We start from the raw sequence: 27800 nt of genomic DNA on the forward strand, positions 1-27800 counted from the left end.
AAATGGTTGTCTTCCTATTGGGTTTAGGTCATGATACAAAGAAAAAAAATTTGTAGGTCTATGTGCAACATGAATGTGTACTGAATTTTATATGTGTATATCAAAGTAGCTACAGGGGTTGTTGTAAGAAGTAAAGAAAAATGTAATTTCCTGTTGCAACTAGTTGGAGCTATGACTGTGACAGGATATTGAATATTGATTGTAACAGACTATTGACGGAATATCTGTGTCTTCAGGGTGACACAGTTATCAAACATATGCAGTTTGGGGCCGATTCAACTATGTATGGTGGAGTTATATTAACTTCCTGTTTCATCACCAAAAATGAGAATTAAAGTCAAAATGGCCAACTTCCTGTTGGGTTTGAGTAAATGTCCTTGGTTTAAGCAGGCCCCGGATGGTGCCACTCAGCCTTGTTTCCAGGGTATAAAATTAGATATATGACCTACCTGCCAATGGCAGTTAGGGTTTGAAATTCTACCGGCCAAAATATGTTTTGACCGGCCACTGAAGTGTTTACAATCACGATTTCCTGTAGTGAACTCAGCATAAAGATAATCGTTAATTGCCCACTGATTGTTTTTTAGTAGGTAACTATGTAAACTACTACTTCTTCCTCTTCCTCTACTACACATAGGTGTGATTGGCAAAGAACAAAAAAGCAAGAAAATATACGACTCCACTATGTCTCTCTTTACTTTGAGTTTGTCCCGTTGAAAGAAATAGTTCGCCCCACAAGTCCAAAATTCTTATAACACAGTGTTTCCCCTATATTTTTTTGTAGCAGCGGTGCTCAGAGTCAGTACAACTAGCAACACTAGGGGGGTCTGGGGGCATGTCCCGTCCAGAAGAAAAATTTAAAAAATAACCCTTTAAATGGTGACTACCGGTGAGATTTTTGGAAAGAAATTTTTATATATTTTCAGAATTTCAGAATCTAAGACATGAGACAAAGTAGTGTAGAAGTTGACATTGCTGCTTGAAAGAATGTTAACCTCTTGAGCATTAGAGTACTTTTTTACCCTTATTTTTGTTATTATTAAAACATTTTTTATGGAAACAGCATCTGTTTTAGAAGTCAGTGGGCCAAATGACATGGAAGTTATTGAGAAAAAAATCATAATTTCTGCATATTAATATTCATATAAAATAGAGCAAGCATAAAATACAATAAAAAGAGCTGTGTCTCATTTGTCCAGTTAACTAATACAATTTGCTGCTGGATCGGAGTCACTGGGTCACATGACATGGAAGATATCGAAAAAACTGCAATTATTTTGTATTAATATATTTATGCTAAGAAATTTAATGACGGTCCCTAAATCAGTTTTCAGCAGTTCAGCACGAGGCTCTGGGAGGTGAGCTAACCGTCCTCCTGCTGCTAACACTGGGCGAACCTCACTAAAGTCGCGGCTGGATCGGAGTGAATATCCAGCGAATATCCAACCTAAACCTAACTTCACCCTCATGCGCGGATTAATGCACAGGCTTCGCTAGGCTGCAGCCTAGGGGCCCCACGTGTGGAGGTGTCCTTGAATTGGTCAGATTATTTTTTAGAAATTTAAATACACTTTAATGGAAAAATTCATTGACCTCTATTGGTCTGTGGGGTAATAAGCGAACAAAACAGCACTGATTGGGCAGACATGGGTCACCTCATCCAGTCAAGCTCATCGATTCGATTTGACCTACCTACATCACCGGTCGTTACCTGTCAACCAACATTTTGCAGTGGCAAAATGTCTGACAAAAAACCCAGCGGGGCACAGAAGTGAAAAGTACAGTGGGAGAAAGAAAAAAGGGACAGAGAACTATTAGTGAAGATTCCCAAAATAACGGTGTTGTGTTTTAATAGTAATAAACACTTGAAAAGAAGCACTACTTTCTTTACGCGCCATTCAACCAACCATTACGACAATTTGCGGCACTTAACTTCTTCTTCAGTCATGTAACAACAGTAACACAACACTGCCACCTACTGGTCTGGTATAGTATTAACCTTCAGGACACAACATTTCCCCCATTCTTAAAAGTATTACTTCTACATTAAACCAAATGGGGTAATTGCAAAATATTTTCAAAGAACTATTGAATGTAGTGATGCATGTCACCTACAACAATTTGCAGAACACATTTTCGTATAACACTGCTAATGCAACCGCATGTTATGCTTTTGTAAGCACTGCTAATACAACACATTTTAAGTCCTTGTAGTCTCAAGTAACATAGTCTTTAAGCCATTTTGGCTGTTTTCTGATCCGCTGGCTCCCGATTGGTACATTGTCACTTGGAGCAGGCCCCTCCGGCCTCTGTTCTTCAGCTGGAAGAGGGAAGGTCTCAGGCAGCACTGACAGGTGTGAAGCATCCCACATTTTCCCATCAGTGAGTGTGTAGCTGTGAGGTCCTTTCTGCTGCATTACTTTGAGAGGCTCACTGAACTTGGACTTTCCTTTCTTGACATGCACTGGGTTTCTCACATGAACCAGGCTTCCTGGGTGCAACTTAGGAGCCTTGGCATGTCGCTTGGCATCAGTGTATGTTTTCATATGTAGCTGCTTCTTTTTGACTCTGTCTCTCAGTTCATGGTCCGGAGCAGCTGTGGAGTCGGGTTGAACAGAGAGTTTAGTTCTCATCTTTCTTCCATACATGAGCTGGAATGGTGATATCCCCGTGGTTGCATGTGGTGTAGCTCTGTATACTTGAAATAACTCAGTAATATGAGCTTTCCATGGATCTTTCTCTCTCTCTGCAGTAAGGATGCTTTCCTTCAACACCCTATTTAGCCTCTCTACAGCTCCATTTCCTTCTGGGTGGTATATTGTGGTCCTGATGTGTTGGATGTCTCGTTCCTCCAGGAAAGAAGACAGTTCTGAGGAGGTAAACTGTGGGCCAATATCTGTAACCATTGTTATGGGGTTTCTCTTTTGGCTAAACACAGTCCTCATGAAGCGAATCACTGTAGCTGTGGTGCATTGTGGAGCAAAACACACTTTGAGTAGTAGTCCACCATAGTAATAGCGAACTTGCAGTCAGCAGGACCAGTCTCGAATGGGCCCACAATGTCCAGTGCCAGCTTTTGCCAAGGTCCATGGGGCAAAGACACTGGTGTCATCGGTGCAGGGTTAGTCTTTGTTGTCTTGTCGTTCAGCTGGCAGGAAACACAGGTGGTAATGACAGACTGTACCAGCGCATCCATCTTGGGCCACCAATACAAGTCTCTGAGTCGCTGTTTGGTACGGACGATGCTTTGGTGGCTCTCATGTGCTAGATGTACCATGCGTGAACGTAACTGTACTGGCACCACTAACCTGTAGCTTCCTCTTACGACAAGTGACTCGTGTATGGACAGTTCCTTCCTAACCTGGTAGTACGGCATCATGTCTGCAGGTAAACCTTTAGAGGATTCAGGCCATCCTTTTGTCATATAGTTGCGGAGCTGGCACAACTCTGGGCAGGAAGAGCAGAAATCTGAGAAGTCAGACATTGAAACAGCAGTCAGGAGAACAGACACAGCAGCAACAGCTTCTGGTTCCATGTCTGGGGAGCAATTCTGGTCGTATGGCAGTGGCAAACGAGAAAGGCAGTCTGCTGCATGGTTCTGTGCACCGGGCCTGTAGACAATGTCGTAGTTGAAACAGAGTAGCCTGGCAGACCAGCGTGTTACTCTCATACCAGCCCTACCAATGCCTTTCGTATTCAGGAGTGTGGTTAAGGCCTGGTGATCAGTTCTCAAGGTGAATTTTGTTCCCCATAAGTAGGTCCTCCAGCGCTCTGCGGCCCAGACACAGGCCAATGCTTCTTTTCCACTACTGAGTATTTCCTCTCAGCAGCACTGTTCTTTCAGAGCTGTCTGGGTGTATCTGTGTGAGGACCCCACCTATGCCATAGTCTGAGGCATCTGTGGACACTATGGTGGGCAGTGAGGGTCAAACATGGCAAGTGCTGAACTGTCAGTAATAAGTAGTTTTACCTGCTGGAAACTACGCTGTGCATCCTCAGTCCATGTGAATGTGGCGTCCCGTAGTACTGCTCTCATTGGCTCCACTACAGTGGCATAGTTTTGTATGAACTTTGAGAACCACGATGTCAGGCCAAGAAAAGATCTTAGGGAAGTAGCATCTGCAGGCGCTGGGGCATCACGAATGGTCGCAATGTGGTAATCATTTGGCAGCAAACCGTCTTTGGTTATTGTGTGGCCCAGTTAAGTCAGCTTTTCCTGGTAGAATTAGCATTTCTCTGTATTCAGACGTAGTCCAGCTTCCTGTAACCTGTAGAGTACAGCTTTCAGGCGTGTTTCATGATCAGCACTGTTAGATGAGTACACTATGATATCGTCCAGATATGCTTGGACTCCTGGCAGACCTTGCAGCACAATGGACATCATCAACTGGAATGCTGAGGGTGCTGATGCTAAGCCGTAGCAGACTCGCTGGTATCTGAACAGTCCCTCATGGGTTATGAAGGCTGTGAGGTCCCTGCTCTCCTCATGCAGAGGAACCTAATAGTAAGCGTTGGCAAGGTCGATGGTAGAGAACATGGTTGCTCCTCTGAGCTCTGAAAAGAGCTCCCCCATGTGAGGAATGGGGTAACTATCAGTCACTATGGCCTTGTTTGGCTCTCTCAGGTCTGAACACATGCGTATTCTGGATGAATTCTTCCACTGAGTCACCACAATCGGCAACACCCAGGGAGATGCGTCGATTTTCTCGACGATGCCAGCGTCTAGTAGGTGCTTTAACTCTGCAGAAACAGCATCTCTGACAGCAAAAGGCAACCTCCTCAATTTCTGTTGCACTGGTTTCACATCATCTCTGATTTTGACTTTGTACACAAAATCTTTTACACAGCCCATGGCAGGTGTAGGTGGAGCAGTAGGTGGAGGTGGAGCAGACGGTGGAGGTGGAACAGTAGGTGGAACAGATATTTCCCTGACTTCCTGTTCTGCTTTGAGTATCACTCTGTTTCCCCTGATGGCAATATCAAGGGCTTTGGTTAAGTCCAAACCCAGCAGCAGTGAACCTGACTTAACGATGTAGAAGGAAGCTGGGGCAGAGTGTCCATCATGATGTACCTGTGTATCCAGTATGCCTAGTACTGGGATCCTCTGTCTTGAATATGTCACCAGTGGGGTCTCTGCTTTTCTCAAGGGTATGTGACTAAATGTGTACTTATAAACATGAGCTGGCAATATTGAAACTGACGATCCAGTATCCACTATCATGTCCCATGGCTGTATATTTGGGGATGTGCCTAATTCCACTTTGCTGATTATTTTCTTTTCCACTGGAGCAGCATCTTGCAGAGACAATACAGTCAGTTCAGGGATAACTACCTCCCTCACTTCATGTTTTTGACCTGAGCGACACACTTTTGCAAAGTGCCCAGTCTTTCCACATGATTTGCATATTTTATTTGAAGCAGGGCATTTTGTAGAATTTGCCAGGTGTTTATCTGAGTCACATCTGTAACATTTTCGTGTGTGTGCAGACTGTGCTTCACCTTTCCTTAGTCCACCTGAGCTGTGGGAGCGTCTTCCTCCCTTCTTTGGCGGTTTTGATCCCGCACTGGCACTTCACTGTTTGAGAATGTACTGGCATCACGTGCAGCAGATTCCACTTGGTTGGCAAGCTGTATGGCTTTATTCAGTGTTAGTTTATCTTCCAGTAATAAACGTTCACGTACGCGTCCATTGTAAACCCGTTCAACAATTTGATCTCGTAGCATATCTTGTTCTGCATTTCCAAAGTCACAAAATGGCAGCATCTCGCGTAGGGCGGAGACGTACCACGCCATTGTTTCATCATGTCTCTGCGCTCGTTGGCAGAACTTATGTCTCTCAGCAGTCACATTTACTTTCTGCACAAAATGCGATCTCAAGGCAGCAACAGCATGGGCGTAGGTAGTACCTGTTTCAGGCAATGTGTAGAAAATCCGCTGTGCTTCAGTACCGACGCTATGCAGTAGTACAGCTCGCTGTTGGGTATCGGGCCACTTTTCTCCTTCCACGTCAATCACAAGCAGATAGTTTTCAAACATCCTCAACTATGTTTCAAACGGCATTGCAAGTTCTCCCGGACATTGTAGGAAAGCTGGAGGCAAAGGAGTAGTAGCCACAACCATCTCGTCGCCAATTTGTTGTGTTTTAGTAGTAATAAACATTGAAAAGAAGCACTGGACAGACATTTCCGGCACTTAACTTCTTCTCCAGTCAAGTAACAACAGTAACACAACACTGCCACCTACTGGTCTGGTATAGTATTAACTTTCAGGACACAACAAATGGGAAATTTTAATGCTGCTGGTTGTCGGGGTCAAGAAGATGCGGAGGTGGAGGACGTTGAGCTAGCACCGCAGCTCGCCATCTTCTCAAGCTAGTGAGGAGGGTGAGACAGCGGGCACATCCACTACAGAGCCAGCAAACACATCGGCTTTGACCTCCAGTGCCACGAGAGTTAGCCACAATATGCTAGCCTCTGCTAATCCCTCCGAGTGCATCACCTGTTCCTGCAGAGAGTACACAAGACGCTGGCAATCCTGCTAATATTACCTGGAGCTCAGATCCTACGTACTGGGAGAAAATTGATGAAGATATGGATTAAAAATGGGGCCTGAAACATGCCAGAACAAAGATGCAGATGTGGCTGCATCTGAGCGACAACACAAACATCAAAAGTGATACTAAAAGTTTGTTCACAAGAAAACTGGCAAATGGCGAAAAATGTTGCAAGAGAATGGTTACTGTATTCCCCTTCAAAAGGATCCATATTTTTTACTCCTACAGACATGTTCAGCACACATTTGGATTATGTGATTATACATAATTATATAATAATAATTATTATATATAATTACATTATATTATGTTTTGGATTTTTGAACAACATTCCATCCATCTCCATACAAGACCTCCGTTCAGCAGCGGCTGAAACCTTGGATCACTGAGGACATTAAGGCCATCCTTAATGAAAACAAAAGAGCGTTCAGAGAGGGCAACCGTGATGAGGTGAGGAGAGTGCAGGGGGTTCTCAAACTTAAAATCAGGGAGGCTAAAAACAATTACAGGAGAAAGCTGGAGAATAAACTCAAGCAAAATAACATGAGGGATGTGTGGAGTGGAATCATCACCGGGTTCCAGACGACTGGTAGTATGGGGTTGGAGGGCCGGGTGGAACGGGCCAATGAACTGAACCTCTTTTTCAATAGATTTGATACTGTGGCCCCTCTCCCACAAGAAGACTCTGCTGCTGGCTGCCCAACAACAACTGCCACTTTACCTCCCCCTACTCCTTCTCCTTACAGACCTCTTGTCTGCCCCCCATCACCTCAATTCACACCCACCTACTCCACCCCTCCCCCCTGCTCTACATCATGTCCTCCACAACCTGTGGACCTCACCCCTCCCCCAACTGTCAACTCTACAGTGTTCTTCACACCTGACCTGGTGAGAAGACAGCTGACGAGACTCCACTCCGGCAAAGCTGCAGGCCCTGACGGTGTTCTTCCCAGGGTACCTAAAGTCTGTGTAAAGCAAAATCAGCCATTTTCTTCTAAACACTTTAAACAGGTCATAAATGTGTTTACTTAAAACATGTAAAAGCCATTCGACCATTTAGAATTTAATTTTGGAGCTAGGCTCACAAACAGTTTTTCAACATTTGTGTTCAGGATTTAATGGGCGGGTCAGAAATCATGCAAATCATGGCCGCGTTACGTAACGCGGCCATATGATTTGCATAAACCCGGCCCTGCTGCTGAGGTGGTATAAATACGTACTATGGAGGACCAAACCTGACATAAGTATAAATAAATAAATAAATAAATAAATAAATGCATAAATGCATAAATAAATACATAAATAAATAAATAAATGCTGAAATAAATGTATAAATAAATAAATGCATAAATAAATACATGCATAAATAAATGAATAAATAAATAAATGCTGAAATAAATGTATAAATACATAAATAAAAGTATAAATAAAAGAATAAATGCTTTTTATTTATTTATACATTTCTGTTCACCTACATTTATTTATTTCTGTATTTCTGTTCACCTACATATATACATGTATTTCTGTGTCCATATGTAAATGAGGAGGTAGGAGGTCCTAACCTCAGTCAAGAGCATGATTGGTCAAATCGGAGAGCCAGACAAAAGCAAACGATTCCTGATCTCAAGCCTCCCTCTCTGTAACGTTGTAAACCAGCTCCAGTTAGCTTAATGGCCTCGACCAGTGTGACAGGTTAACTGGCGTTCATTTCAGCTTGCGAGGGTCCTAGATGTGCTGGTGGTGTGGTTTGAGAATCCTGTCTGGAGAGAGGTCCTCAGCCATGTCCGCTAACCAGGAAAAACATTCTGCTCATCGCTCCAAGTCATGTATATGTGTATTCGTTTTGACGTGGCTTGAACACTTCTATCCACATGGAGAAGCCGGGGCTGCGACTTGCAAACCACTGCTAGATGAGCGCTACAGAGCACAAATCGTCCAAAAGTGCATGTTGTCGGTCTCATATCTTTATCTTGAATCTCTGTACTCTTAAACAACTCATGTGTGGAACAGTATCAAGCATTTGTTCACGCCGAGTGGCTCGAGAGCGGTGTGGACATCGCTGTTAGCAGTTAGCTGCTAGTTAGCTTTTAGCTGCTCGCTGTAGCGCTAAGAGCGTAGCGTCCAGGTTAACTGTTGACACATGTTACCATCGAGAGTGAGATACATGTCTGGGCTTTCCTATGAACCATTGTCGCTACTGGTGTTTGTATCACAGGTTGATCTGGACGTCTCACGATTTGCCACAGCTGGATTGACCTGACGCTGAGCTCGGGCTGGATGTCAAAGTACTCTGCAGACTGTTTGACCAGCAGGCTGTATGACAGTGTACAGTTTTCACACTGACTTAGCTTCAGCTTAATAACGATGTATGCGGCTCGGAACGATGGCTTTAAGCGACCATTTGAACAGTGCGGAATGAAAAATACCCGATGGTAACCTGTGTCACAAGGTAGCCTGGACGCTGCGCTACAGCGAGCAGCTAACAGCTAACATAAGAGCTAAAAGGGGTCTCCACTCCGCTCTCGAGCCGCTCGGCATGAACAAATGCCTCAGCCTGTTCCACCCATGAGTTATTTGAGAGTACAGACATTCACGACAAAGATATGAGACCGACAACATGCACTTTTGGACGATTTGTGCTCTGTAGCGCTCGTCTAGATACACATATACATGATTTGGAGCGATGAGCAGAATGTTTTTCCTGGTTAGCGGACATGGCTGAGGATCCCTCTCTCCCCAGACGGGATTCTCAAACCACACCACCAGCACACCTGGGACCCTCGCAAGTTAAAATGAACGCCAGTCAAATTCATAACTATACCATAGCTACATGAACAAATTTCAACAACTGTAGCTAACAGTTAGCTGAGCGGGCTTGCTGGTAGCCAGCAACATTCCTGTACAGTGTACAGGAATCAGCGCTGCTAGTAAGGCAGAAGTAGTAGACCCTCATCGAGCACACTCCTGTAACCAATCATGCTCTTGACTGAGGTTAGGACCTCCTACCTCCTCATTCACATATGGACACAGAAATACAGAATAATATATGTAGGTGAACAGAAATACAGAAATACAGAAATAATAATGTAGGTGAACAGAAATACAGAAATAAATAAATGTAGGTGAACAGAAATGTATAAATAAATAAAAAGCATTTATTCTTTTATTTATACTTTTATTTATTTATTTATACATGTATTTCAGCATTTATTTATTTATTCATTTATTTATGCATGTATTTATTTATACATTTATTTATTTATACATTTATTTATGCATTTATTTATTTATTTATTTATGCATTTATGCATTTATTTATGTATTTATTTATGCATTTATGCATTTATTTATTTATTTATTTATTTATACTTATGTCAGGTTTGGTCCTCCATAAAAATCACAAAAAAACATGAAATCTGAGTAGAAAAAGTTAGATTTTTTTACTGTGAAAACCACAAATATGTTTAACAAACCAATTTTTTTATTTTTTATTTTTTTTACTTATAATGCAAATATAAATTGTTGTTTATCTAAATGTGTGCAGACATTTAAAAAAATTACAAAGTTATATGTAACTATTTACATTTAAATGCAGGCAATGCTCAGGTCTGCCTGTGCTCCTTCCAGCTGAATGAAAAGCTGGACTGCCTGCTCCACATTCAGCTTCTCATTAATCCACAACAGTCAGTTTAGATGCACAGAACAGAACAGAACGGGACCGAACCGCCGGCAAAATCCCGGTCCAGCTCGCGCCGCTGCAGGTATAAATCTGCTTCTTTCTTAAGGTGGGGGGTCGTGGTGGGCTCTGCAGTGATTGGCTCTGGTGCGCGCGTGGCCGTAGTGGATCCGGTGGACAATGCTCGTGGAAATTGTAATGCATTTATGAAATAATTTATTAACGGTATCATTGCAGTCCAAACAAATGCGAAATAGCACACCCTTGAACCACGCAGCAGCCACGTTGAAACTCTCAGGTCAGTCTGATCCTGATCCGCAGAGATATTTGAGGAACACACACATACACACACAGACAGACAGACAGAGATTCCGTGTATTTATAGATAGATAGTTTGCAGCTAGCTAACCAGCCAACCAGTCAGCTAACCAGTTATGTCTCCTCCACATCGCTCTGCATCTTTCCTGGATGCCACAGTGTGCAGGGTGACGGCGCTGTTAGCTTATTTAAGTTTCCTTCGGATGACAACGTAAGGAAACGGTGGATCGATTTTGTCAAGTGGAGCTAACGTTATTGTGGGGAGTTAAATATCACCACCAACACCTCTCTGCAGTGTCCACTTTACCCCTGATAGTTTCAGCAACTATCACCAGGTAATGTCCGGATTTCTGCAGAGTCCGTTGACACTGGTCCCCGGCTTGCATCCTCTCCTCCCGCTGACGAGGAGATGTGGCCGCTGCTGACCGCCGCTGACCCTCTCCGTCCCGCTGACAGCGGGTCCCACCGGCGGTATGTGGAGGTAGTATCAGGGCTGCATTATTGGTGAGCCGTCCCAGTGTGAACGGATAAGCCGGAGGCGCGGAGCGGGGGCGTGTCGGTCTGACAGTCTGATAACTACACAGGTCCTTCACTCAACTAAATACAGAGAAATGTCCCACAAAGCAACGTTACAGGACCGAACAAAAGTAACGCAGTAACTGTAACTGTCTTTGGCAACTTATATGAGGAAAACAAATACCACAGCTGTACATGCAGAATCGTCTGTCCTCCTGTCCGTCCTCCGCCTGTCCTCCCGACTCTTCCTCACATTTCTGCTCAGAAAACAACGTTTGTCATGCTTGTCACAAGAGTGTTTAACTCACCGAGTGTTTGACGAAAATAAATCACCGCGACCGTCAGCCCTCCTGACCGAGACTACAGGGAACTTTCCCCCAGAAAACAGCCTCCGTCCCCGCGAGTGACAGAGTCAGACAGCGTCCTGTTTACTGATGGTGATTATTTATAATTATGTAATTTAGCGCGAAAAACTTCACTCCGTCACTTTCCAGGATGTTTGTGGGTCAGGATCTCAATCATTACATATTATAACAGCATCCATATGATTATAAACTGTCCGCGGGTTTAGATAGACAAGGGGAACACCTGGGAAACACCGACGTCATTAACATGACGTGTACCCCCCCCCGCGCCGCATGGGCGTGGTTCCAGCGCCTCTAGCTGACACGCCCCCAGCGTTTCACAGCAGAAAGAAGTGCTTGTTTTTCCATGATTTTGAGACCTAATTTTATATACTTAACAATTTTTTTAATCTTTTAAATTTGGCTCAGTGGTCAATGATACATGCTTCTTTGGTGTGACAAACTCATAACACAATTTTTTTGCCGCTTTACACGGACTTTAAAGCCTGTGCCCCCCAGCTGTGTGGAGTACTCAGTAAAGTATTCAACCTGAGCCTGCACCTCCAGAGGGTTCCTGTGCTGTGGAAGATGTCCTGCCTCGTTCCTGTGCCAAAGACGCCACGTCCCAGCGGCCCTGAGGACTACAGACCAGTGGCCCTGACATCTCACATCATGAAGACCCTGGAAAGGCTCGTCCTGGAGCAGCTAAGGCCTATGGTCAGGCCCTTCACTGATCCACTACAGTTCGCCTACCAGCTACACCTGGGAGTTGAGGACGGCATCATCTACCTGCTGAACAGAGTCTACACTCATCTGGACAAGCCGGCAAGCACTGTGAGAGTCACGTTCTTTGACTTCTCCAGTGCTTTCAACACCATCCCTCCAATTCTACTGGGTGAGAAGATGGCTGCGATGCAGGTTGAGGCCCCCATCATGTCCTGGATTGTTGATTACCTGATGGGCAGACCACAGTATGTACACCTACAGAACTGTGTGTCTGACAGGGAGGTCAGCAACACTGGGGCCCCACAGGGGACTGTCCTCTCTCCCTTCCTCTTCACCCTATACACCTCTGACTTCAAATATTGCACTGAGTCCTGCCACCTTCAAAAGTTTTCTGATGATTCAGCAATAGTTGGCTGCATTGAGAAGGGTGATGTGAATGAATACAGGACTGTTGTAGGCAACTTTGTCACTTGGACTGAATTGAATCATCAGCAGCTCAACGTAACAAAGACAAAGGAGCTCATAGTGGATCTGAGGAGGGCGAGACACCAGTGACCCGTTTCCATCCATGGGCTCCCCGTGGACACTGTTGAGGAGTACAAATACCTAGGGGTGTACGTTAATAATAAGCAGGACTGGACTAGAAACACAGCGGTGATCCGGTGATCTTTTTCCTAAGGAGGCTAAGGTCCTTTAACATCTGCCGGAAGAAGATGCTGAGGATGTTCTACGAGTCTGTTGTGGCCAGTGCGATCTTCTTCGCTGTCACATGCTGGGGCAGTGGGCTGAAGGTAGCAGATAACAACAGACTACACAAACTGATCAGGAGGGCCGGTGATGACGTGGGGGAGGAGCTGGACACTCTGACGACTGTGGCAGAGAGGAGGATGCTGTCCAAGCTTAAGTCCATCTTGTATAATGTCACACACCCTCTCTATGACACACTGGCCCAGCAGAGGAGCACATTCAGTGGAAGACTCCTCTCACCCAGATGCACCAATGAGCGCCACAGGAAATCATTCCTGCCTGTGGTCATTAAACTCTAGAATGCCTTCCTAAGAGAGTCAGACACCCTCCCCCCTTCTGTAACCTGACTCAAGCAAAAATACGGACAATCATTTTTGTGTTTGCACTTTTTGCACATTATTTAAACTGTACATTTGATCTTTAATATATTATATATATATATATATATATATATATAATATTATATACGATATTATATATTATAATATATATATATATATATTATATTATATATATATATATATATATTATATATATTATATATAATATATATATATATATATATTATATGTATATATAATATTATATATACTATTTTATATATATATATATTATATTATTACATACATATATATTTTGTTCTTAATATATATATATATATTATTATTACATACATATATATTTTGTTCTTAATATATATATATAATATTATTACATACATATATATTTTGTTCTTAATATATGTTGCTTGTATAATATATGTTGTAAATATTGGCATGCAGATGTCTTCAGGCTGGAACTTTTTCGGAACAACCATTTTGTGTTTGTGGCAGATTGAATAAAGCACTTTGTGGTACAACAACTTTTTTTCAAAGCAACATTGTGTTTTGCCACTGCCACAGACAGGAAACAGAAATGAAAACTCAAGATCAGGAGCTTAAGGCTTTTCTGACCACATTTGAGTTGGATCTTGGTCAACATGCGATATCCTTACACTATATCGTACTTTGTGTTAAGTGCTAACAAGCAAGTTTTAGCAAATATGACGAATAATATTCTTGTTTTACCATTAACATGTTAGCATTTTGATAAAATGTAGCTGCGTCTACATAGAGCACAGAGATGTATGGCTGCAGGCTGTTGACTCCAGAGTCTTGTTTGGTGTACCTGTATATGCCTGCATGTACATGTTCACCTATAGGATTCGGATCAGTTATGGAATCTGCTAGATATTTTTGCTGTCCAATTACATTGACTGAAATGCTGTGAGTGAATCCAACCTGTTGAGATCATTAAGGTTTCTGCAAAATACGACATGGATTGATAGATCAGTGTGACTAGCTGTGCTAACTGTAATCAGTCAGTAAACACCAGATGTTGAAGTAAAAAATTTCAGTTTACTGTAATTATTGACCAGATGATTACATTGCTATTTTAAACAGTTAGGAAACAGGACTGTTGCCCAGGAAAACCAAGGCCCTGCATTCAGTAGCAGACAACGGTTTATCACACTTTAACTGCCCCAGTTGACCCACTACTACCGCTGTAATCGTTAAATTACGAAAACAAGTCTGTGGTAAGTGAAAAGCATAAATGGTCACTTCTCAGTACATTCAGTGCATCGCAATGAAGAATATGTTGCTCAGCAATCTTTCTTTCTGTGTGCTACTGTCTCTTTTCTCAAAGTCTTCATTTAAAATATACACACACAAATATTTGGCACAACAATCTTCAGTGGGATAAAAGTACAAACAATAATTTAATCACTTTTTAACCATGTGACCATTTCCTGTTTCATGAAGTACAAGTCAATGCAGGACTATGGGGACTGTATGGCACTGGTGACCGAGAAGTCTGTATTTAGAATTTTAAGCTGTAAAACCATATGCTTTTTATTGACCAAAGACAGAAGTGACAAAACTTTATACATTGATAATTGTTTCCAACATCCCCACTGTCTAGAATTTAGTTGGGTTTTTTTTATTAAAAAAAAAGAAAAAAAACAACCACATTTTCAAAATATCCTGGTTCCATAGTTTGACAGTTTCCCCCAACTCCAGGGTCACTGTTGATGCAAAGGTCCAGAGTTTCAACTCGTCCAGTCACACACCAGTATATAGCGATAGGAAGTAGATATACAAAAGGAAAATGGGATATATGAGAAGGGGCTTCTTCGTTTTAAATTCATCTCCGACGAGCAGTGAAGCAGCACTGTAAGCAGCCCAGAACACACCGAACAGCTGAAAGATCAGAACAGACAAAAAACATCATTACATTTATTCATTAATATTTCTGACTGAGTGTGACAAGTTTCCACGAGAGATCTTTATGTTGCTCTTGCTAACTCGTTAAGTAATGTAACATTTTTTAATACTAGAAACAGCAGGTGATATCTACTGGGTTTTATTAAGACTAGTGTACAGGCTCCTCATGGCTCTTTAATCCAGTTATTTACAGTGGATCTCTGACCCTTGCAAGTATTCCATGTAGTGAGGTGAAAAGGTGATGGTTCTGAAACCTTCCCCCAACCATCCATTGTCTTTTATTTTTCTTCACTCAGCAAGAAATATTTTTTTGTTAAGCTCGACAGTATTTCACATCTGCTGATGCTTGAGGAAACAGGTAACACTTTGGATCAGGGGGAATGACAGGTATGGATACACACCATGACAACATGGCCATGAAAAAGAAGTTAGGGTCCACAATGGCAATATTAGATTTTTTGGATTTCTTTAAATGTATATAACTAGTGCAGTGCCCGTAAGAAAAGTGTATTCCTATAAAAAAGTGGGAGGTTAAGTAGCTTTTTCACGGATGGCCAAATGAGGCTGTGAAGGTGGGACGTCAGGGATATTTAGGTTTGTTGTGAAATCTGATATTCCAGGGTATAATTGGCCGTTTTTGATTGATTTATTCATTTTTTTTTATTTTGACATACTGTATTAACACAATGGACCTAAAATCACAAAAAAAAAACAAACATAAAATCCGAGTAGAAAAAGTTAGATTTTTTTACTGTGAAAACCACAAATATGTTTAACCATTTTTTTTTTTACTTATAATGCAAATATAAATTGTTGTTTGCTAAATTTGTGCATACATTTAAAAAATGTACAAAGTTATATGTAACTATTTACATTTAAATGCAGGCAATGCTCAGGTCTGCCTGTGCTCCTTCCAGCTGAATGAAGAGCTGCACTGCCTGCTCCACATTCAGCTTCTCCTCATTGTGTCGACTCATTAAACAAAAAACCGACTCCACTACACACTAAACACACTACACCAAACACTACATAACACACTAACTACACACTCCAAACACGCTAAATGTAACAAATCTCTCAACTCTCAATATCGCTGTCTATACACCGACCGTCGTTGCCTGTCAATCATCCGCCTAGGTCCCTCCCACAACTTCCTGTTCCTCAACAACCAAACTTGTTGCTTGGACACTTTCGTGACAAAAGCCCGTTTTTACCGTTTCTTCCTGCACCAGACACAAAGCAAACGTGACGGCAATCTCCGCGAAAAAGCGTGGCGGACATTATTTACCCTAGGTCCGGTTTTGGACGTGCCGATGCGTCCGGTCCGTCGCCTCGGGATGTGGGCCGTGTAGCTAGCGGCTAGCAGCTAGCTAGCGGCTAGCTACACACAAACATCCACAGATTCCGATTCCACTTTGTTGTCCGCGCGACTCCGGATCTCCATAGACCCGAACAGACTCGGTCCGGACTCGTTTAATCTCATTAATCCACAACAGTCAGTTTAGATGCACAGAACAGTGCTGGGATAAATGTATATGCACCTTGATAGAGTTTCAAAAGGACAAATGTGGAAGAAATTGGGATATATGGCAAAAGCTCAAACCAAATTGTTGGTTGTCTAAACAACAGGAAACGGCAAACAGTATGGAGACTGAATGTTGGGATACTGTATAACGAACAAAGAAATGAGAGGGTAAAAGCAGAAATTAAGGGATGTATTAAGGCAAATAAAAATGGAGCAGTAGATCCAACAATATTCTGAGATGCCATGAAGGTCTTCATTAGGGGGGAACCTCATGCAAAAGGAGTTCAAATAGAGTCAAATGTAACATCTACTGAAAAACTGAGGGAATTAGAACAGGATCATTAAAATACAAATGATCTAATGATATATTTTATTTTATGTCAACGACATGAAATCAAAGATAAATGTGTTAGATGAAGTTGAGAAAAAAAAACATTTCTGAAACAAATGGTACATACAAACAACAAGTAATCATTAATAAACATAAGCTCAGGGACCCTCATACTAGTCAAAGCAGAGTAGCTGACATGTCAATCCAGGGAGTGAACGTAATGAATGCTTTTCTGCAGGATTACTGTCAAAGCCACAGGTATGTATGATTTTACACAGAAATCCACAGCTGCAGGTGTTTTCATACACATCACATATTGCTGCCTACAACGCCTTTAAAAGTGAATCACTTACAGGTGCTGGGATTCAATTCTCCATACTATCGAGTATAATCAGCCACACTATTTTAAGCTTGTAAACTTAAAGGTTTTTATTTTTATACTTAAAATATAATACTTTTTATTAATGTGTGGTCTCTAACTCACTTTGATCAGCGTAGAAACCACATCGAACCCTCCAATCACTAAGAGCAGAGGAGCTATAACGATGAGAGGAAGAAGGGAATATCCGATCACTCCCAGAACCTGGCCGAAGGACACCTGCTCAAAAGAACAACAGGACACTATAAGGAAATGTTTATGTTCAACAACAACAACAAGTGAGGCTCATGTGTGACTAAACTGACAGGCAGAAGATGACTAGGTGTTCGCTGCACTAACCTCACCACCAAGAACACGAGCCAGCAGGAAAATCGTTAGTGATCCAAAAATCCAAATGGTAATGATCCAGGACACAACCTGTCAAAGAAAAGCTGTGTTTAGTGTCAACATTTAAAATGGTGAGAGGTTACCACCACAAAGAGCATCCACATAATTACAGTAAAATCTAGTAAATAATAATAATACAAATATATTAAATATGGCTTTATTACAGGTCTATGACGTGGATCCAACATACACTTAGTAGATGGAAAGCTAGAGCTTGTGCCGGTGTCATCATGCCGCAGTGCATTACAGCTAGAGCTAGCATTATTTTATTTTGTGTGATCCTACAAAGTGGACATGGTACAACGTAGAAAACTTTGAGGAGGAGGTATACAGCTGAATGGCATCTTCACACTGTTGACTTGCCACGCAGGAAGACAGTTTAATGTTAGGAGAGGTTTGTTCATTACTGGTGGCAAGGCAAAGCTCAGCTTGAGGCCATGAACAAAGAAGAGCTAATAGAAAAAAAGGTTTGTGGCAAAGGGAGGAGGGTGTTGATTCCAGTGGCTGCACTATCTTGTTTGACAGGTTTATGGGGAGGGAGGGACTGTCACTTTGCTGGTGCACTCACATTTCACAAAAGATTCCAAAGTACTATGAAGAAAAGCATTACAATGCTTCATAATTAACATGGGCGAAGAATAATTCTTATAAACCTGGACAGATAAGGAACATGGATGAGGTTCCCATGCACTTTGACATGCCACCCGAAAGCACTGTTAATAAAAGGGTAGAAAAAACAGTGCCGGAAACATCTGGACAGAAGCAATCTCATTTCAATGTAGTCCTAGACGTGGCATAAACTCACAGCAGGATGACCAGGATTTTGTAGCCTCTGGACATCGGAGTGAACAAGCCTTATAAAGATCAAGTTAGGCAGAAATAAGTGGACTAGCTTTCAGGTGATTTTTCCTTTACACCTAATGGGATTCTGAGGAGACCACTGTGGCGACTTGTGTGCAGCTGGATCAAAGAGAGTTGGGCAGATCTTGTTATGTGGGCATTCCTGAAGACCTCCATTTCAAACCGACCAGATGGAACAGAAGCTGGTGCTCTGTTTAACTCTGGGACTGAGGTTGACGCAGACTCCAAATGTACCCTGTTGTTGTAAAAAAGTTTCATGGAAACTGTTAGCCCAACTTACTGTTATGAGTTCATTCATTTAGGGTTCAGTTAAGAAAAACCTATAACAGGCACTGTTTAAGATGTAATGAGTATTTTGATTGTCCCAAATAAAAACATATTGAATAGTTTTGGAATACCATGTACAACGTGTTTATACATGGTGCATTTAGATAAATCGGCTGTGATTAAAAACTTTTTTACTGACAGGACACCTCCCAAAATAGACTGTTATCTTATTTACCGTAGCCACATCTACTAAAGTACAGCTCCACAAATAAATGTCTTTGAATTAAATTTGATGTGTTCAAATTGAAGGAGCTGACTTTGAATGTTCCTAAATTGTAACAGTTCAGCATTTATTGAATTCTCCTGTATTTTTCACCAGAGTGATGCAAAGACCCCTGAGAGACATATAATTTTTTCCCACTGCAGGAACTAAATAAATGTAACATAATGTGTATGCATGATCACAGATTCTACCCTTATTTCTACAGTTCTCTGCACGCTTTGGGGATACATTCCTGGATCTTAATCTGGGTACTGCTCAGAGGGTGATATTACTAGAAAAGTTAGTTCCAAGTTAGGGGATGGGGGCAAATGTTCTATTTCATCACAAGGACACCTACAACAAACACAACAGTGTGACCTATTGTATTACTGCTTCTGTAAGGACTAGGACTTTAAAATAAGTCAGAAAACATGAAAGAAAATAAATTATATCGTCCCCACGTATTCCACCGTTGCCTTTCAGACAAAGCACAACGAATTTGATGAAGACCCTTCTACCAAAGCCTCACAAGGTTCAGGGTTACAGGTAGTTAAGTCCCTTCAGTTGGGAAGGGCTAATAGACAATCCTGGAATAGTGTGAAAATAGTATGATGATCATAGTTTATGTGATTATTGTGTCCTGTTCACCCGGAATTGTCCATAGATGGAGATCATGGAGAAGAGCAGCACCACGGCTAAAGGGCCCCAGAAGTCCGGGTTGTCTCTGACCACCTGTCGGTTGTAACCCAGTGATTGAATTGGCATCAACACACATCGGATCTTGTAATAGATGTCTTTCAGGTCAATGTCCAGCTCCTCCCTGCTCACACAGACAAGACATTGTGATGACAGAAGCTTTGCATGGAGAATGGCTAGGAAAGGCAAAAGATTAAATGTGATCATGTACCTTGGAGATGTATGAACAATTAGAATGTGATAGCTATTAATACACTAAGGCTGCATTGTACCAACACAGATTCACTTTTAAACCTGATAAATCATGTTTTAAGTTTAAGTTCTGTTGCACCAAACTTTGAGTAACAGAGAGAAGTCTTTTTCACAACTGAAGAAACTGTGTAAACAAACAGTCATGAAAGGGAAATATAATTGAATACTATTTTACTCTGCTTGTATTTGTAAGACCCTTCTAAGTACCCACTTTTCTGGCTTCACATATCATTCTGGGGACCTGATTCCCCTCTGAGGACAGCTTGTTTATTTACTTTATTAATTTAGTAAATGTTGAATTTCTGAACTACTTTACCATCAAAATCGTAAAGTAAAGAACGGTTAACTTTAACTTTTACTTTAGATTTTACTCTAAACATAGCTTACATTTAATTCTGTTGCACCAAAACTAAGATGATCCAATATTGACAATACAATTAAATTTCACAAGGCACCCAAAAAGGCCTGTGGGATTTCTGAACTTAAATCTCAACAATTAAATCTCTCTCTCATCTCAATCTCACAATTACTATACAGGTTCTCCATACACTGATCAGTGTACAAGTTGTAAAGTCAGAGTTACAATAGTGTGTAACTAAAGTGGGCCTGTAAAGACAGACTAGTGAGTAGATGAGTCTCCGCGTTTGCTTTGAGGACATATAATGTCCCCGACAACCTCTGTAGTCTCATTCAGACACTTGTTAGAAACCGCTTACCGTTTTTTAACCCACGGAAGAGCTTTATGATTAAACTGTGGGACATTTAAAGGGATATTCCGGTGTTAGTTTAATCCATGTTCTAACACACCGTGACACCGAGTAGGACCCCCCCTCGAGAGATAAAGCAGTAATGATCATCATTGAGCTGCGCTCGGTAATCGACTCACAGGGCTTCCCCAGAACAAGGAGGGCTTCTCGGGTGGTGAGATTTGTTTATCTATTCCGACAAATCCGGCAACGATATCAAATGTTTGATGCCTCGAAATATGTGCTGGGACCCTGTTTCTAATGTTGCTGAAGTTTGGTGCTGTTCTGAGCATTATTTGTGGCTTTTTGTGGGCGGTTTATACTTGGACCCATTTACTGCAATGCATTGTTGTCGTGCGGTCATTTCTGAGGATGCTAAAACTACGTAAGCTAGCGGTCTGCAAACTTTATCTCTCGAGGGGGGGTCCTACTCGGTGTCACGGTGTGTTAGAACATGGATTAAATTTACAGCGGAATATCCCTTTAATGATGGATTTTTTTGTCAGAGAACAAAACGTGCAAATATGTTCAGACTGTGATAACCACACAACTTATTTCATACATTTAACTGAAAACACATTGACTTTGAGATGAGGGAAAACTGTGCAAAAATGCTGACTTATTTCTGAGATTAATGACTCATCACTTCACCACTCAACTGGAAGGAACACACACACAAACAAACTAACATTTCTTTCTGGACAGATCAACTGACAGCAAGCTACAGCACTACTGGTTGCAGTTCAAAAGATAGAGATTGCTAAATCAATAGCATAAAGTAAGTAATACACAACATGTACTCACAGAAGAGGTTTGCTCTCTTCACTGTCATCCTCCTCTACCTCCAGCAGCCAGCCATAGCCTCGCTGCCTCAGGAAGGTGGTGGCGTATGGGTCTTTACTGCTCTCAGTGGCCATGCTAAGTTTGATGTCGGGGGCACTGATAGTTCCGCTGAACTCTGTGGTGTGGCACAGGAAATACAAAGAGTCACACCTCAAGGTTATGATTTTGTTTCCAATCATGATTCGGTTGTCATAACAGCAACTGAGCCTCGTGTGGAGGAAGCATGTTGTTACGTTTGAAGCCAATCAAAACCAACGTGCACCATATGACATCGCAGCAACCACGAGGGTTTACAGGAGTAATGTAATACCAGAGCTCTCTCTCTCTCTATCTCTCTCGATCTCTCTCGATCTCTCTCGATCTCTCTCTCTCTATCTCTCTCGATCTCTCTCGATGGTAGACGATAGTAAACATTAGAAAGGGGCAAGGGCTGACTGTCCACTACTTGAAACAATTAAAGATGCCCTTCTTTTTCTATTTTATTTTTATTTTTTTACCAAAATGGCAAAACAACTCACCAAATATATTGGGCATCCGTTACCTGGGCAGACCGCCCAAGTGTACGGTGGCCGGGAGGTGCAAACCAAAATTACAAAATGTGAAACACTTTTACGAAGCTTGAGACAAATTTCCATTTTGGAAAACATTTTTACATATCATAAAACAAAATTACATTACCGAAACAAATTTACATTTCAGAAAACAAATTTACATTTCAGAAAACAAATTAACATGATACAAAACACTTTTACAAACGCCGAAACAAATTTACAAGTGGTGAAACAAAATTTACAAATAACATCAACCGGAAAGGGAATGTACCAACTCCGGGGTTGAACCGGAAGTGATAACCCAGCAGCGGCGAATTCGAGTTGTTGTTGTTGATGGAGTTCATGGTGAGCTCAAGATGGACAGCCATCGAGTGAGGTTTTGCCTGTTTTGTGGACAACATATGAGCCGTTTAACGCGGTTTTGTTCTTCGTGTGGTCGGTCTGTAGAGTTTTTAAGGGGCATGGACCAGATCGATGGACCAGATATGCTGCAGCAGTGCATAAAATATTTTAATGAGGGACACTCATACGTTGTAATCGTGGACATGATGTAATGTTTACTAGAGATGCACCGATCAGGATTTTTGGGGCCGATCACCGATCACCAAAAGCAGTATCTGCCGATCCCGATATTGCCGATCACCGATCACCAAAAGCAGTATCTGCCGATCCCGATATTGCCGATCACCGATCACAGTGTCAAATCCATAAATTCTTCTATATTGTTGTCTTGTGTAACTTTCATATATTTAATTAATGATTCTTCTTACACAACATTGACATTGTATTATTAAGTATAAAAATTAGGAGATGAGAAAGTATCATGAATTGACCACCGTTTTATTGCAGGCTGAGGCAATGTGCAATATTTCACACTCTAGAGACTCTTAGAGACAACTTGGACTCAGCTTACATAGAGTAACTGTAGCTTACTAGTGGGAATGCATGCAGTCAGGGTGGGAATTTTGTCATTTTAGGGGCAAGTCCATTTGGCCTTCACTTTTTTTTTTCAGGGGCACCAAGGCCACATGACAGGGCACAAAGGCCACTGAGTAAAATGTGTTGATTTACCTTTCAGACTGATACCATAACATCCTAATTTATAATAAGACATGGATTGTGTATTAAAACATTTTTTTTATACCAAAATCAAGTTAAAGTTACATTAGAAAGTAGTTTTTGTTAAGTAGAGTTAGAGTGAGGTGGGTTTTGTGACACCACACTGAACATTAGTGTCATTGAATATTTCTCTCAATAGAAATTCCCCAAAATTATGGCAAAGCACATTTTGTCCAAACAAAAAATTGTAGAATAAGCAGCAGGAGACCACTGATGTGTGGAGTGATTTTGGTGACACTACACTCTGAATAATAGTGAAGTTATTGAATTTTTTTTGTAGTTTCTCTTTTCGGTGTTGCACTTTGTAGACGGTCCCTGCGCCCTCGTCTCACAGCTGGCTGACCATACAGACCAGAGTTAATGTCCAGACGCTCGCTTTGATTAACATACGGTTGTAGCTCGTTGTCTTCCTTACTACGGTAGGAAAGAGCCGTCGTTTGTGTTTTAACAAGGTTTCACTTATGAGTTATTGATCCGGGAAGTTCGAATCTGTGAATATATTTCCAACTTTACCGGACTAAATCCTACCACATAAGTCAGTTACGTATCATGTCAAAACCGGCTGAGCTCGCTCGCTGTGCTGTAAGTTTCGTTCTTCTGTTTTGAGACGCTGCTGCTGTTTGAGAGGCTTTCACGTGAGATCATCGTGATGATGAGACTCCACCTGCGCGAACCGCGGACTCACTGAAGTTACTGTGAGTGACTACTGTGCACTCAGGTGGCTGTAATTAAAGGCAAGCCCGCTACGCTGACCGGGCCAGGGGCACAGAGGCCACTGTGGCCGTACGATGAGTTTTTTTTCACGGAGCATCAGGGCCAAAGTGCGGGGCAGCGGCGGCCATGAAATTCCCTCCCTGCATACAGTTAATGCACTGTCTTTATACTACAACGTCATCTGATCGGCCTGATGTGATCTATTTTGAGAACTCCGAACAAAACCGATAGGGGCATTATCGGCCGATTGCGATCGGTTGCCGATCGATCGGTGCATCTCTAATGTTTACACGGTGTTCACATCAGGAGTAGAGGAGTAATCCTTTCTGCGATATAACCCGGCTCCATTCAGTTTGCTTTTCAGAGACCTCAAGCTGATGTGAACACCGTGTAAACATGACATCATGTCCACGATTACAGCGTACGAGTGTCCCTCATTAAAATATGTTATGCACTGCTGCAGCATATCTGGTCCATCGATCTAACCCGCAAGCAGCACTGAAGTGCTCAAATTACGTTAAAGCACACCCTCGAGGATAATATTGCGATTATACAACTAATACCAACACAAATAAAATGTATAATCAAAATATATCCATGTTGATGGACAATTTGCTCTCAAATTTTAAAGGTTTTTGCGAGTGTGTGTCGCGTTTCCATGGAAACACATGGGGTCTATCTGACTAATAACTGAAACAAAATCACTCATATGTGTAATGGAACGTAGTTTACCACTCCATCAAATAATCCAACCCTTAGTAACGACCTAGCAACAGAAAGGATTTTCTAGTCCCAGAAGAGTGAAGTCTGAGCTGACGTTCATGTTTTATCGCTACCTCGGAATTTCCCAAACTAAATCAATACTGCACAGATAAACAGAAAAGGCTTATTTTTATCGCCCAAGTTATAACAAAGATGTTGATTTTTTTTTTCCTTTTATATTTTTATAAAACGCTTTCACTGCGGCCACAATAGTGTCTCTCACACTGAAGGGAAAATAAATAATAGCCGGGGCATTTATTTTTTTCAATCACTTACCAGACAAGGCGTTTATTTGGGACCAGGGGGCAATTTGGGACAGGCGTTTAATTCCTTCCTCTCTAAAATCCGGGATGAAAATGTCACAAACTTCGCCAGCTTCTCTATGAATTCTCCGGCATCCTGCTGGGCAATAGTTGTTTTCTGCAACTGAAGTTGTTGCGGCGGAGGAAACAATTCAGCCGACCAGCACTCACAGATAACTCCTCATCTCTGCTGTCACTTACGGTGGCGGACATTTGTTTCTCCATCGCCCTGATCATTTTGTGGGACACTCTCTCGTGGCGTGCCCGTTTGCTGATAACTTATTCCCGCATGTTTATCTCAGGCTCCTCACTAGCCTTCTTCCTCCCTCCAGCAGGCAGCCTGGCTCTGCTGCTGTCCTCCTCGGACAGCTCCGTTTTTTCTCTCCCTCTCTTGGGGTTGAGAAACGTCTAGCAGCTGCTTCTCCCGACTTTTCCTCTGCATATTTTATGGCAGAAAGTTTGAATTTCAAGCCGTACTTTTTTTTTTTTTTTTGCTCCAGCTCTGACAGTTACTATGTTGCCATGGAGATGGATACACTATTGCCACAGACTTGGCGGACTAATATTTTGAGTAATGAGTCAGGCGTGCTGTCATGCTGATTTGAGCACGGTCAAAATGTCTTGTTGACCAATCAGATTGCTTGGTCGGAACTACTTGTTGTATAATTCCGGTTCAACCCCGGAGTTGGTACATTCCCTTTCCGGTTGATGTTATTTGTAAATTTGTTTTGGGACTTGTAAAAGTGTTTCACCAATTGTAAATTTGTCTCGGCGTTTGTAAAAGTGTTTGTATCATGTTAATTTGTTTTCTGAAATGTAAATTTGTCTCGGCGTTTGAAAAAGTATTTTGTATCATGTTAATTTGTTTTCTGAAATGTAAATTTGTTTTCTGAAATGTAAATTTGTTTCGGTCATGTAATTTTGTTTTATGATATGTAAAAATGTTTTCCAAAATGGAAATTTGTCTCAAGCTTCGTAAAAGTGTTTCACATTTTGTAATTTTGGTCTGCACCTCCCGGCCACCGTACAAATAAAATCTATGTGTGGTAAACATCCACACTGTGAACTCACAGCGGCATTCACATCAAAAACCTGATGGACTGCTATAATGCATCAATTCTTAAACTGGCAATAGCCAACTTTTCTGCTTCACCTTATCATTGTGAAGTAAATGTTGATAGCAAAATGTAATGACTATAGATTAATGTAAACATCAGTGTTCTCTTTAAACGTTGCTATCACTAAACAATTATGTCTGCCACCAGGCACATGGTCACCAGGGAAAAGGAAGGTTAAGAGGCAATCCATTCTTTTATAGACTAAATAATCAGATAAACTCATCTCCTGTGTTCTGTCTCATTTGGGACTCTGGGTCAAACAATTAAACAATAACGTTACACTTTGAAACGCTGGAGGAGAAAGTTGACTCTTGCCACTTTAAGATCAGTATTAAAAATAGCTCGTAAACCCCTCAAAATCGTTTGTAATGACTTGTGCTCATACATTGGTTACGTAACAGCTTACAGATTGTTATAATAATCGGTTCCCATAAGACATTTCCACAAAATGTTACAGGTAACGATACTACATGGTGTAGTGGAAGGCTTACCATTGTTGTGTGTTAGCTTCAGTTAGGCTAAGATAGCTGAACTTCCTGCTATGCTGCGTAACAGAGCTACGTTAAAAACGTAAAGAGCAGCCCTATGTAGTCACATTTAAATGGTCTTGTAACCTTACAATAAACAAGACCAAAGAAGCCTCCAATTTTTCCAATTATTCAAATTAGCAACGTTTGTGGACGATAATTATCAGTACTGTAGTTAACTAACGCTAGCAAAAGATAGCTTGGTCGTTTAATAACGTTAGCACATTTCAAATAGCATGGTCAGAATTATTCGTAGACTGAAAGCATTTGTACCTGGATGACTTCGCTAACTGTCACTCGTAATTAACTGAAGTACAGCACGTTGATACGACAGTCTTTTAAGGCCTGCTAGCCGGGGAGATCTGCTCTCATCAGCCTACCTTCAGCCTCTGTCGAGGAGACGAATGTGAAATCTCCGTTGGTGGGAGAGAACTGCATCGTTTATTTTATATTCCTACCACACGCCTCAGGTACAGAGAAATGGCATTTAAATAACCGATCAGTTAAATGTGCGTGGAAGCGTTAATAACGCTGGCATTGATCACACCTCACCAGTAGAGTTTAACTATCGCATTTTGTTTTCGTCTCTGTCACGTCTGCGCTGAAAAGCAGGGAAGTACCGACGTAGCAGGGAAAGGGGTTGATTGGCTTCCTCTGATGTTCCCGCCCTAACCGCAAGCGTGACCAATCATACTCAAATGAAGGCAACGACTTCTGACCAATCAGAGGCAGAGTAGGGCGGGCCATCACCTCGCCACTCTGGTAAAAACATTGCGTTTAGCAAATGAGACACGTCTTAAGATGCGTTCAAGAGATGTCATAAAGCTGGGACATAGGAACAGCGAAGTTGGCCTATGCTGGCAAAGCTGAGGCAGGCTTAGTTAGTCCTTCAGAGCTGAGAGGGACACATTGAGAGAAAATGTTAAATGCAAAACATTTGTGTTAATGAAGGTGTAGATAACATAAATAATTCTGTTTGTGGAACATTTTAGGTGCTGTGGAGCAGTCCATTGC

General features: G+C 41.8%; 1 protein-coding gene across 4 annotated transcripts; it reads right to left on the bottom strand.

Moving 5' to 3' along the window:
• Window positions 1-14257: 14257 nt before the first annotated feature.
• On the bottom strand, window positions 14258-27449 carry yipf4 (Yip1 domain family, member 4). 4 transcript variants are annotated; one of them, XM_030442174.1, is made up of 6 exons: window positions 27339-27449; window positions 21655-21808; window positions 19805-19976; window positions 17719-17796; window positions 17485-17598; window positions 14258-15120 (listed from the first exon to the last, which is right to left on the bottom strand). In XM_030442174.1, exons 2-6 carry the CDS (start codon window positions 21765-21767, stop codon window positions 14983-14985), a joined length of 615 nt encoding a protein of 204 aa, XP_030298034.1. In that variant the 5' UTR covers window positions 21768-21808; window positions 27339-27449; the 3' UTR covers window positions 14258-14982. The 4 variants fall into 4 exon arrangements, with proteins under 4 accessions (XP_030298034.1, XP_030298032.1, XP_030298033.1 ...); XM_030442172.1 differs by having other exon boundaries at window positions 27167-27415; XM_030442173.1 differs by having other exon boundaries at window positions 27060-27412.
• Between the last annotated feature and the right edge of the window lie 351 nt (window positions 27450-27800).

The sequence above is a fragment of the Sparus aurata genome, chromosome 15 (assembly GCF_900880675.1).
Source record: "Sparus aurata chromosome 15, fSpaAur1.1, whole genome shotgun sequence".
NCBI classification, from domain to species: Eukaryota; Metazoa; Chordata; class Actinopteri; order Spariformes; family Sparidae; genus Sparus; species Sparus aurata.